The sequence below is a fragment of the Sorghum bicolor genome, chromosome 9 (genome assembly GCF_000003195.3).
Source record: "Sorghum bicolor cultivar BTx623 chromosome 9, Sorghum_bicolor_NCBIv3, whole genome shotgun sequence".
Taxonomy (NCBI): domain Eukaryota; kingdom Viridiplantae; phylum Streptophyta; class Magnoliopsida; order Poales; family Poaceae; genus Sorghum; species Sorghum bicolor.
Window position 1 is genome coordinate 51,168,464 of NC_012878.2, and position 13,696 is coordinate 51,182,159.

General features: G+C 44.1%; 1 protein-coding gene across 1 annotated transcript; it reads left to right on the top strand.

Annotated features, from left to right (window-relative positions):
* On the top strand, positions 2,991-6,028 carry LOC8072505 (protein TRANSPARENT TESTA 1). Its single transcript, XM_002439833.2, has 2 exons — positions 2,991-4,050; positions 4,972-6,028. Exons 1-2 carry the CDS (start codon positions 3,340-3,342, stop codon positions 5,470-5,472), a joined length of 1,212 nt encoding a protein of 403 aa, XP_002439878.1. The 5' UTR covers positions 2,991-3,339; the 3' UTR covers positions 5,473-6,028.

A 13,696-nucleotide genomic window follows, 5' to 3' on the forward strand; every position in this document is an offset into this window, starting at 1 on the left:
AGAGGGGGCTGGTAGTCGGGTATATACTAGCTGCATGCATGCATCCATGTCAAACGAGCTGACTGTTCTGTGGCCAGTGCCATGATGGTTTTATATGCTTTTTGACGAAGTCTATATGTGTGGCTTGTTCTAAGTAAAGCGGTTAAAGTTGCATCAGGTATATGCGTCAGTGACGACCGGCGACTTGAATATTTGGCGCCTTCTCATGATGAAAAATTGAAAAACCACGTTCAAGTAACCTTTGATTTTCGACCAGCTTGAGCGAGAGGTGATTCATGATCGATCGGTGTGATGGGAATTTAACTCCTTCCGCGTGCCCACTGCGACTTACAACAAAATACTGAATTGCCTTGACGATCAAGAATTTTGGTGAGTGCTAACATAAAACCGCCAAGAAAAATGTGGCTTTTCTTGGCTTGGGACGTAGACCTCCAAGAAAATGCAAACTAAACATGCTAAGAAAATTGCTCATTTCGGTGAGTTTTAGTCCAAACGGTGCACCAAGGCAAATTTTGTGTTTCCCTTGAGTGTTATTACAAACCGTCAAGATAATTGCTATTTCAAACCGTCAAGATAATTCATATTTTCTTGAGTGCTATTCGAAACTGCTAAGATAATTTATGTTTTTTTGGGTGTAATTAGAAACCGCCAAGGAAGTACTCTGAGCTTTGAAATTAAATTATTTTGAATTTTTCAAATGACCTTAGAGTATTCGACAAGATGTAAAACTGTTTCGTTCAAACTATTTACTTTTGAAATTATTTAGGATCTCAAAATTTCATTAAAGTGATTACAAAAGAAAAAAAATCACTTAGTCACAGGTAACTTTGAGGTGTAGTGGTAACTTTGCTTCACGCGAAGCTAGGATTTCAGTTGTTTTTTTTGCTCTTGCTTTACATTTCCTTGGAGGGGAGGATGGCACTACTGACAATATTGGCCCTCAAGGAAACTAATTTACTTAGTGATTGGACATTTTCTTGTCAGTTTGGCAAATTAGGTATGGTCCTAGTTTCCTTGGCAGCCAACCTTTCAAAGAAAATCATCTTTGAGTGTTAAAACTATCAAGGAAAACAATTTTCCTTATCATCTTATCAAGGATTATTTTCTTGGTGGTGATCTTTCATCTTGCCTCAATATGGATGCAGATGACAGGCAAGTCAGCGAACCATGGGGAAATATCATTATTATGTCATCCTCTTGTGTGGTTTGTTCACTCTAACTTCCATGTTACTTTGTGCTCTTAAATCATAGTGTAAAGATATTATGTTTTGTCATATACAACTAGCTAGTTTACCAATTCTAGTTGACGTGGCTTAGTTGCTTCATTCAATTCTAGAATTGTGTAGTCTTTATCACCCTAGCCTTGCAAGATCATCACAGAAGTAGTAATTTTTAGGGTCATCTTGTTATCTAACATGTATGCCTAGTGTTTATACTTTGTAGAAATTTTAATTACACTACTCATCTCCCTCTAACCATCCATAGTTCCTTTCAAGCATGTACTATCCGCCGGCATAAGTCTGCTTATGGCGTCATTAAAAAATTGTATTAATAAGTGCATCCATACATTATCCACGCTCCACTTTTGAACCTAACAAAATAAAATAGTTTAGGATGTGGAGAAGACATTATATGCTTCATTTTCATCCCTAGTTTTTGGGTCACTTCACACAAGTAGGCTTAGCAAGAAGAGCAACAATAAAGTGAAATTTGGGCCATTTTTCTCATCATACCAATCCAACAGGTGTATTCCCTTACATTTATGAGTTGTGCTACTTTATATTCTACAAGTAATGTGAGCCGAGATAACAGACGCTGTGAAGACATATTCTACAAGTAATCTTTTGCCCGGCACTGTGGCACCTTGTCAAGTGAGGATAGCGAGCAAGGTGGCGCATTTGAATCCCTCACTCTAGTTCCTCACGGACTGCGCTAACGAGGTTTACCTCGCCCGTGTGAGAGAGCCGAATCAGCTCGCCCGGCTAGGCAAGGTTGTCCTTGTTTTTCATGCGGCAAGACGAAGTGAGCGACGAGGAGAAGCCAAGCACGCCCCACAAGCAAACCGCAAGCTGTTCGTCTCCGCTTGCGTACTATTTTAGCTTGGAAAAAACACCAATTTCAACCAAATACTCTCTCTGTCCATTTATCTCAGTCGTTTAAGCAAAAAAAATTCCAATAGTCTCCATCGTCTTGAAGGGGCCCGCTGTAATTATAGTTGCGTCGTCTCACATGCGTGCTGGCCGTTCCTTGGTTGCATGTGCACGTCTCCACGGGGGACTTGGGCTATCCTAGCCGCTCCTTGGTTGCATGCATACACATTAATTGGATTAATTGGATCACAAGAATTTATTGCAAAGACGTGGGTCATCCGTGCTCCTTGGTCTCTAGCCACAAGGCTTAAAACGAAGGAGATAGGGCACTCCTAATGCAGAAACTATCATAGTTTCTGTGAGCATAAGTTGTACTGTCATTTAAGTATTTTACTGATGTGGCAAAATAGTTATTGAAAATAGAACAAAAATTATAGAAACCGGATCTAAGTTAGAAACTATGTCTATATGAGAACCAAAATACGAAATGATGTGATTGGTTGAGAATAAAAAGAAAATGATTGTAATTAGATAAAAAATTATTCTAAAGAAACTATTGACCATAATTTCTATATGTAATATATATAAAAATTAATAGATATATAAATTATATTTAGTTTAGAATGTCTTAATACACGGATGGAGTAGGTTGTTGGTAGGCACACGTATTCTCGCAGCTGGCCAGATAGGCGCGTTGTCCTGCACGATTGACTCTCGTTACATTCCCGAAAACCTAGTACTTCCCCCCTCGTGGAAAGCTAACAGTACCCCACAGCACAGTAGCGAGAGCACCCACCCCCAACTGGCCCCTGCCGCCCGGGGCTATCGCGCTCTAGGCATCACATATATACGGATGCCCAGACGTCGCCGCTCCCACCGTGTTCACACGCGACCTCGTGATGTATGCGCGTGTGCGTCGTCGACAGACACCGGCCGCGCGCGTACGTAGTACCTGATGAGAGCCCGTTCCAACCTTCAAAAGGGCCGCACACAGCATGCTCCAAAAGCGCATCATATAAGGAGAGCAACACCAACGGCGCACCAACCTCACCATTTCCCTCTCCCTCTCCCCGCCGGCCGTGACATGCACGCCTTGACATAGACGACGACCTCTCTCGTGTCTTCTTCTCCACACCACCAAACCCGGCATATAAAGCAGGACAAACACTTCTCGCGCTAGCTAGCTAGCTAGCTGCCGAGGCGTGTATCGCACAGAGCCAGGGAGCAAGCAAATTTGATCGATCGATCTATGGTGTTGAGGGCTTGCGCAGTAATGGAGGCGGGTACTTTCAGCGTGCCGTTTTACGAGTGGCTCAAGCCACGATCGTCATCGTCATCGCCGCCGCCGTCGCCGTCCTCCTCCTCGTCGACGACGTCCTCGACGACGCTCTCAACGCCATCGATCGACCAATTAGCCGCCGTTGATGAGCGCCACGCCATGACGTGCTTGCCGCTTCTTGGTAGGCTTGAAGGGAGGGCAGCGACTCCTGATCATGGCCATAATAATCCTATCAAAGAAGAGCTGCTGAGCAATAATATCGCTACCACCGGCGGCGCCACGCGGAGAGAGGAGGCCGCCGCCGCTGGTGTTGACCTGAACATCGGCTTGCCGGCGGCGGCGGCGACGACTGGGGGGCGCGGCTATAGTTCTGAAGAGGTGCCCATGGACGAGGAAGACGACGATGAGGAGGAGGATTTCGAGGAGGAAGAGGACGAGAAACATGAGAAGTGCAAGGTGGAAGAAGCAGGGGGAGAGCAACAGCACGGTGAGATGGTGGTGGAGCCCGTCGAGCAGAGATCCGATTACCTGCGTGTGGGTGGGGAGGAGGGCATCAAGGGCTTCGTCGGAAGCCGTGGCCGGCGGTACTGGATCCCGACTCCGGCGCAGATACTCGTCGGACCGGTGCAGTTCATCTGCCATGTCTGCAGCAAGACATTCAACAGATACAACAACATGCAGGTGACTTAATTAGCTCATACTACTACTATATATCTATATCTATCATGTCTCATTTGGAGCACTTCTTTAATTGCTATCCTCTCTTCCTCAATCAGAGTTATTTTCTGTTTGCAATTGCGTTGAATGCCTTTTTTTTTGCAAAAGAAAAGCTGTGAATGCTTCTTCCAACAAGTTCCAAGTACAAGTGCTACTTGACTTCATTAAAATTAATAATTTGATTAGTTAGCACACTACTCTTGAGTGAGATAGGGACAGAAAATGCATTTAGAATCTAAGATTCTAAATTAATTGCTCCAGCCCCAGCTGCGCCTAATAATTGAAGCATGTGGATCATGCATATTCCAAAGAAATTTGTACGAGAGCTTTTCCAATTGGGAAAGTGGCTATATATTGCCTCGTCTTGCAGCGATCGATCAGCTGGGACATGCGATGCGAGGTGGTCATAGGGCATGCAAGGTGAACTCGTAGAGTGTGTAAACTGAACAGGCATATGCATAGTAGAGACTAGAGATCGACAAAATGGCAGGCATCTCCTACTTGCATGCTCAAGCTTGCTGTAGAACGAATGACCTAGCTACCAGCAAGTGTTTCATGCGTACCCGCAAGCAAGGAATCAGATGAAAAAAAAAAACGAGCTAGGGAATTAACTGATTAAACCCCACTACCTAGCTCTTTGCCGACATATCACACTTCATTCACACTCATTTTCCCTTCATTGTCTCCAACATGATGACAAAGGACAAATACGTTCTAGTGCTGCAACGAACATATTCCCCTTTTACTTAACTTCACGATCGTTGATTTTTAACATTTTTCCTTCATTTATGTATGTATGTATATATATATATATATATATGTGGCATCTCGATCAACGCTAGCTGATGCTGATGCATGACGATCTGTATATATATATGCATGCAGATGCACATGTGGGGCCACGGGCGCGAGTACCGCAAGGGCCCGGAGTCGCTCAAGGGCACGCAGGCGGCGACGCTGGCGCTGCTGAAGCTGCCGTGCTACTGCTGCGCGGCCGGGTGCCGCAACAACGTGGCGCACCCGCGCGCGCGCCCGCTCAAGGACTTCCGCACCCTGCAGACGCACTACAAGCGCAAGCACGGCGACAAGCACTTCGGCTGCCGCCGCTGCGGCAAGCCGTTCGCCGTCAAGGGCGACTGGCGCACGCACGAGAAGAACTGCGGCAAGCGCTGGTTCTGCGCCTGCGGCTCCGACTTCAAGCACAAGCGATCCCTCAACGACCACGTCCGGTCCTTCGGCGGCGGACACTTCTCCGTCACGCCCGACCAGGCCGCGGCCGTCGTGCCGCGGCCGTCGCTGCTGATGAAGCCCAGCAAGGAGCGGATCATCCGCTTCGATCAGCAGGGAGCGGCGGCGCCATGGAATGGAGCACACGCCCATGCATGACATCTCTCGGACAGGTTATTAATTAACAGGACGTACGTAGTACGCGTATATATATAGGGAATAGAGTTGTTACATCTCAGTTCCAACATGATTATGGATGCATATATATACTACTTGGAGGCGTACAGAGACACAGGCAATAAGACTCGAGATCGATCGAGGTTGCTTTGGACTTGGAGGCTGTGAAGTAGATGAATTTTCTTCCGAAGTAGCGCAGGGCTGTTCGGATTGGAGGGGATGTATAATAATTAGTTTATTTCCCCCAATCTTTATGGAGACAATGGTTTATCCAGACAAGCCAGAGGAGGAGCTTCAGAGACTGGTACGGTTATTATTAGCTCTACACCTATATAGGTATATCTGCAAGGGAGAAAATTTATCAGCTTCACATGCCGATATGGAGGCAACCATATGTATCATCGTATAATGCATGCATGCACATGCATGACATGACTTTATGAAATTTAGTGCACATGTTAATTATCTAAGATCATTCCATGGTGTAAGTCATTTGCAGAATTATCTTGTTTTTAATCACTTCTCTACATGAATTTCATCTTTCTCGTGCTACCATATCATCAGTTTCTTATGCAGTTTAATTAAATTTATGGATCGACATCTCTCAAGAAGCAAAGTAATTAACAACTAACAACATTTACGTACAAAGGCCAATAAAAAAATCTCTAAAGCTACGAAAAGTAACAACTAACAACATTTACGTACAAAGGCAAATAATAAAAAAAAATCTCTAAAGCTATGAAATTACACATTAGTAACCAGATGAAAATAAAGCAAAATATCTCCTGTCCATGTTGGTAAATTTCCCGGCATGGCTATTATGCAACAATTATTGAATATTTTAGTATATATTTACAAAATGAAAACACAATAAATAATTCAATATTACAAGAAATGGTACAGAAGAATAGACGGCATATTCCTCTCCTTGAAAGAAAAGCACCCTCTCAATGGAAAATCACAAAAAGATTCTAGGTTTAAGGCCCTATTTGGTACAAGTCCATTCTAAATCTGGCTTGTTCGTGCAACATAGCAAGGATCTATTTTTTTTTTCTATATTCTTGAAATAAACTAAGAGCCAATCAATGAAACAAGTATTTTTTTAGCTTCAGCCGACTCTAGCTCCTCTATGTACTGTAGTAAGGAGCTGGAGCCATACCAAAATGGGGCATAACTATATGTTGATCCCTTTGTAGTAGTAGATGAGGAATGATTTGGTATCATATGGAAAATGATAGACAAATGGAGTAAGACATGCTAATGTTAGAACTACAATCACTTACACTAACAAAGGAATAATGCCAATATGGAACCATACAGAACATGACACGTGCATGGAAAAAAATATAGAAGTATATATATGGGCCATTTTAGCAACCTTGAACACCATAACTAGATATGTTGGCACAAACTAAGTGGTAGAGTAAGATGTAGCTCACACAGTTTGGTAATGGAGCAACCACTTATATCTAGTGACAAGAAGCATTATGAAGATATTTGTGAGAGAGAGAGAGAGAGAGAGAGAGAGAGAGAGAGAGAGAGAGAGTAAAACATCGGATAGAAGCACATATACTATGTTGTTAGGCTTGAATAGCAAACAAGGCACATAATTGCATAGGCCTCCCACTAATTTATTCTAGATATAGCATGCTCTAGGATGACTTTACATGAGTCCTGGTCTAGGGTTTCATCTCTCAAATAATGTGATCTGTTAGGGTTAATTATCCAATGTGGTCATGATAGTGTGATGACGGTGTCAAATTGTGTTCCTCCACCTCTTCTCAAGCAATAGCATGTTGTGTTATCATTGATGATGGTGGTGATCCCAAAGATGGCATGTTATCATTTCTCCATGGTTGGAGAGCTTCATATGGTGACATTATGTGGGATTTTAATTTGTTCTAGGTTTGATGGATTCATTGTCATTAACCATGAATTATTTAGTGTTACTGCTTCCATTGAACCTATTGAAGGTAATGTTATATTACCATTTACATCCTCTGTCAATGAGATCGCTTTGTTTGTTTAAATTATCTTATATGTCTTCACAATTGATTCAAGTAATTGACTATTATGGTACTTTAAGAGCCAGGGTTCCTCTTACAATTGTTGGTGAAAGGTTTCGATTGTGATTTCTATGATTTTCTTAATTAATCTACCATGGCACAAGGTAATGAATGATGGATTCTAAACATCTAGTTATGTTGTACCTATGTAATTTAGGCGCATGGAAGCGAGGTGGTTATTTGATATTTCCTGCAAGTTTAATACAATCCCAATTTTTTGTGAGTAGGTACTTTTTGTTCCTTTATTTTCCTTAGAGGTTCAATTTCAACCAAACTTTCTTCTTTTGGGTCAACTTAATCCCTAGTTCGATGTTAAGTCCCACATTCAGTTAAGTTTTTTAATGACATGTACAGAAAATAAACAACTTGTAAAGTTTTTAGAAAGATTAAGGACGTTGTAAAAGACGTATATATCATTATCTCCTTTCCTTTCCCGAAGGATATCTCCTAAATTTGGCAGCTGTTGTTTACATGCATCGGTGATTGGCTTTCGCATTAGGAGATAGCTAATATGTTATTGTATTTGTGACAAATTTTAAACCTCATAAAGTTATTTATTTGGGATAAAGGGAGTAGGTGTGAACAGATGCCGTAGGGTGTACGCAACATATACCTACAGTTTGTTGATGGATTAATAATCCCAACAAACAATCAACTGCTGATTATTAGTTGCTGCTCGACATGTTCGTGCGCTCTATTAGAATACTGTAAAAAATTAAATAGGCACAAAATCTGAATGGAGCCTGCAGGCTGCAGATCAGGGGTGGGTGTACATGTGTAGAATGTTTGATTTATTTGCTTAAGTATATGCATAGGACCCTGTGCTATATATATATATAATTAGAGAGCAGGTCTCTAGCTAGCAGGGAATGTATCTACTACTTTATTTTCCTCGCTTTCTTCCTGTGGGCGCGCACGCTTGTTGTATACAAGTATATTCATGAGCAAGTTTTTCAACGTTCGCGAAGGCACATGTGTCGCAAGCAAAGCAAGACGATGCAAATAAAGCTGGTCAAGAAAACGACGAATGCATTGCACACGCTCGCGGCCGGATTAAACAGATGCGCACATATATACTGTATAATAATTAAAGGATAAACCACACACAAGCAAAAGGGCTAATAATATACGGTTTGTTGCTCGATCAACTATATATATAGATCTGTCGTCTAATAAAAAATTTAGGATAAAGTTTTTGCCATCCTTTCTAAAGTAAAAGATTATATGTAGGTCGACCCGCCGCGGGGTAAACCTAAAACTATATGCAAAAGAAGGGAAGGGAAAATTAGTTACTTGAGCAGATCAAAATGTGGCGTGCCTTTTTTGGGCCTCAAAGTCGTGTGCAGGATAGGTCATATAGTAGGCTTTTCGACCAAGTCCAACTTTAGGGCTCCTTGGATTGGACGACTAGTGAACCAGAGATGCATGGATCACACCTCGATCGGTTCCAACCTTGACGTAGTGTGCATGCATTGCATCTAGTGGGGTGGTCGAAAGCTAGCATAAATGGAGAGAGAAATGTACTAAAGTTATTGTTAGACCGGGAGACTCGACGACGGAGATAATGTAAATTAGTGCGCTTGGCCTGCTGGCCAGGTGAACTGAAAGCAAGCGTGGGACCAAATTACTAAAGTGGTACAGGAGCTTCTTGTCTTGTACACATTTACGCGCGCGCCTTGCACGCTGCAGCCACGTCTACGTACTACGTAACGACGAGGCCGGCCGGCCGGCCCGGTTCCTCCTGCATATATAAAACTGCATGCATTCATGGTCTGAAGAGTGCATGCATGTGTAGTATACGTACGGTTGTTGCGACGTGGTCGCTGCTGCCGCCGCGCACGTAGGCACGCAAAGGTATATATGTGCGTGCGTGATGACAGCGTGAGCAAACAAAGCAAGCAATAACAACAGGTATATGTGCTGCCGGCGGCCGCGAGGGAAAAAGGTGCGCGTAGTATATAGTGCGTAGTATAGTGGACGGCCGAGGAGGACTTGGCGAGGGTCGTCTGAACACCCTTGTCCCTGGTGGACGACGATGGATCGACGACGACGCCCCGCGCAGCGGAGAGAATGAACGGAATGTCAAAAAGGCGGCGGGGGCCGAGCGAGGTGGGGGGATCAGGCGCCGGGAGAGCGAGAGGGCTGAGAGACAGCTAGCACCCCGGCCGATCGAGTGCGACGCATGTAAATGTGCCCGCGGTTTGCGGTAAGCTAGAGCGCGCGCGCTTGGCCCGGCGCGGCCGGCCGGGGGAATATGCACGCGTCATTGCCATGCCATCATCTATCGCCGCGCGCCACCACCTGCGTTTGTCGGCCGGCACGCCCGCGCGGCTTCCGTTTCCCATTTTCATCAACCTAGCTGTCAGTTCGATCTCGTAATCCCAGAATTGTGCTGCATGCGGTGTTTGGTCGTGCATGTTCAAATTTAACAGATTATATACTATACTCCCTCCGTCTCTAAATACTGCTATTTGTAGAAGAAAATTTTGTCCACAAGAAAGGAGGAAATAAATTGGTTTGGTTGCTTGTTTGGTCAGCCCACTTTCAATCTAAGAGATCCATTTCATGATTTTGATGTGGAGAAACTGATGGAGCTAGAAAATGATGTAGATTTCATATATAAGAATTAATGTATATATTAGTTTAGGCGAGGCACCAAAATTGGTACAAGCACCATCTCTAAAAGAACAAGAAGAAAAATTGTAAGCATGACCGCAACTTCATAGCTCCTTTATATATTATTAGGCATTCATTCTAATGTTTCAGCGGTGCAAAAGAAAAAGAAAAGTCTTTTTTAGCAAACTCTTATTATGGTCTCAAAAACATATGATCGGTGGCGAGTAGCAACACATCACGCTATGGAAAAAATACACGTGTCATCGGTGGCTAGGAGCACATATATGGTTGCATTCCTTTCAAATTTCTCTAGCCCCGTCTCTGAAAAAAAAATACTATAGTACCAAAACTTTTCACCCACAAAACAGTTATGTTTCTGCGCTGTGAGAACACGGACGACCGACCTGCAGGCTGCAGCAGTTTGCACGTGTACTCGTCGCGTCGTCTTATCTGTAACCACTGCTTTTTTATGCTTAATTAACGCACGGAGCCAACCAGGCCAGAGACGGAAATTAAAGAGGGATCATGGGAGATGCATGTATATGTAATCAGTCAGATAAGCATAAGCTTAACTGCTTAAGCTAGACTGAAATTTCATTAATAGTACGTGAGATGAGATAAGCATCAATCAAGCAGCTAGGAAAGACAGTGAGAGAAGGCAAGTCACCGAATCAGGCGCAACTACACACCACCATGTCCCACTCGATCGTTTGCGCTCACACCGGCAGTTAGGTCGCCACGGGAAGCAAGCTAGCTCTACCGTACCAGCAATGGACGGACGACGGCCCAACTTTATTTCCCCAGAGATGATGAGATGAATCACACAGCTAGCAAGCAGCATCAGCTTCAGCTAGCTAGCATGATCGACGACGACCCCTCAAATAAAAGTCCGTCCGTCAGATTCCACCCATAATCGATCGAGTCTATTTCTACCACTTTCTCTCTTTCTCCCCGATGCAAAGGAAAGCATCTACATATCATCAACGTAAGGCCCTGTTTAGTTCTCCACCAAAAAATTTTTCATCCATCCCATCGAATCTTTGGACACATGCATGGAACATTAAATGTAGATAAAAAAAATAAACTAATTACACAGTTTAGTTGAGAATCACGAGACGAATCTTTTAAGTCTAGTTACTCCATGATTAGCCTTAAGTGCTACAGTAACCCACATATGCTAATGACAGATTAATTATGCTTAATAAATTTGTCTTGCAGTTTTCTGACGAGCTATGTAATTGTTTTTTTATTAGTTTCTAAAAACCCCTCCCGACATCCTTCCGACACATCCGATGTGACACCCAAAAAATTTTCAACCCCAATCTAAACAGGCCCTAACCCCAACATGCATGGATCGAGTACTAAGAAAAATACTCCGATCCGGCCTATATGCGGTTCGATCGCCGGCGGCCGGCCGGTTCTGATCCTTTGTCCCGGTCCGGCCGCAGATTCAACGGACGGCACCCACGTCTCGCGCGCTGTCTCTTCCAAACCTCTCGCTATCAGTCAGGCGCGCGCGTCAGCTTCCCCTGCCTCTCTGCCTGTCCTGTCCTCGTCCTGTCCCATATGCGCTCGGTCTAGCTCCGGCCGTGTCATGCCAATGCCAGTGTCCCCATCAGACGCAAACGTGATTACGGCAGTTGTTTGGCCTTAAATAAACAAAACTCCCGTTCCACGGGTGGGAACGTAAGCACACGATCAACGCGAAAACGAAACGAAGCGCAGCGCTGAGATATGGTCATGCATATATATGGCCACGCCGCCGCCACGGCCCTATATATACGTCATCACCATATACATATTCAAAGGTTTGAGCGTCGATCGGTCGATCATTGCAACCGCTTTGGGTTGGGAATTAACATACTAGGAAGTCGAGGCGTGTGGTGTGCTATGACTGACGCCATCAGGGCGCAATCAAGTAGTACGCCGACGCCCAGCAGATGCGACGACGATCACATCGAGCGCCCGGCATATATTAGTAGAGCTGCACGCTTGGCTTGGATTATTAATCCCTTAATACTACTTTTATCCATGCACTTGCGTCACAGTCTCGCAGATCACAAATGATATGCATGATTAAGCCGACGCTAATCTCCGAAGCTTATCCAGTGTGAACGGCGCCGCAGCGCGCGACGACCTGAGCCGCGAGCGCATGTACCCAAAACGCCTTGTTTATTGCAGTTGCAGAGACGACGCCACACAGATATGAAAGATTCCAGAAGAGCGAAATATGAGCACCTACACCTCCAGCCTTGATGTGTGCGAAACCTTAACAAAATGGCCGGAGCAGGTGCGCGTGCATGCGTGCGTGCCCCGTACGTGGACGGCTAATTTGTCAGTCATTCACAAATGTCCTGCAAGTGCTTCACCACATTATTAACTCCTTTAGTTAGGGAAAATTTTTAGCTTTAACTACTGTAGCATTTTCATTTGTATTTAGTAATTAGTATTATCTAATTATAGACTAACTAGGCTAAAAAAACTCGTCTCACAAATTACATCAAATCTGTGCAATTAGTTATTTCTTTTATTATCTATAATTAATGTTGATTCGATATGACGGGGATCTTGAAATTTTTTAGAAATTAAACAAGGCCTAAGTGTGCATGTAGTGCATGTACCGATCAGGATCAGCAAGCTGACGTGAATGCAGCAATGTTCGCCGCGTTTTTCCGTGTTCAACATTTTCGCTGCAGCAGTTCAGTAGGAGCACTCACACAGTCACACACACGTGATCGTGAGACGATAACATATTGAGCTGACGAGCCGTGGGCGCCAAGGTCTCGAGATCGGCAGTTGCTACGATATGCGTACCGGCTAGGGTGTAGTAGTAGCTTTAAGGCCTTGTTCAGTTCCCAAAATTTTTCAAGATTCCCCGTCACATCGAATCTTGCGGCATATGCATGAAGCATTAAATATAGAGAAAAATAAAAACTAATTATATAGTTTGCCTGTAAATCGTGAGATGAATCTTTTGACCATAGTTAGTTTATGATTGGACAATATTTGCCACAAACAAACAAAAATGCCACAGTAGCGAAATCTAAAATTTTTCCCAAACTAAACCAGGCCTAAGTTGGCTCGTCAGACTTGACCGAAGAATTGGACCGTCAGTTCTCTGCAGTCGCGCCCGCGCGATCGAATCCCAGTCTCCCCAAACTGATTTGCGTCTTCCGCGTGTGTCTGCAGTGAGTGCGATAGGCTGGCTACCACCGCTTGACTGAAAAGAAAGAAAGAAAAAAGCCGTCCGTTGCGAGTCTGCATGGGACAAAGCTCAGGCTCGATCGATCTGTTGCGTTAAGCGTTTCCACGGTGGTGCTGGTGCAGGACTGTCGAATTTCCTGACTGAGCGACATGGGCGCGGTGATCTCTGAATGACTGCATCTGTATTGCCAATTTGCCACAAGAATTTTTGCACGGTAAACAGGTCGAGCAGTTATGCGCGGACTTGACGTCGGGCTGACTGTGCTGCACTCTGTTTCACCTAAATTCTGAAGACTTAAAAGGAGCCAAAGCCCAAAGGT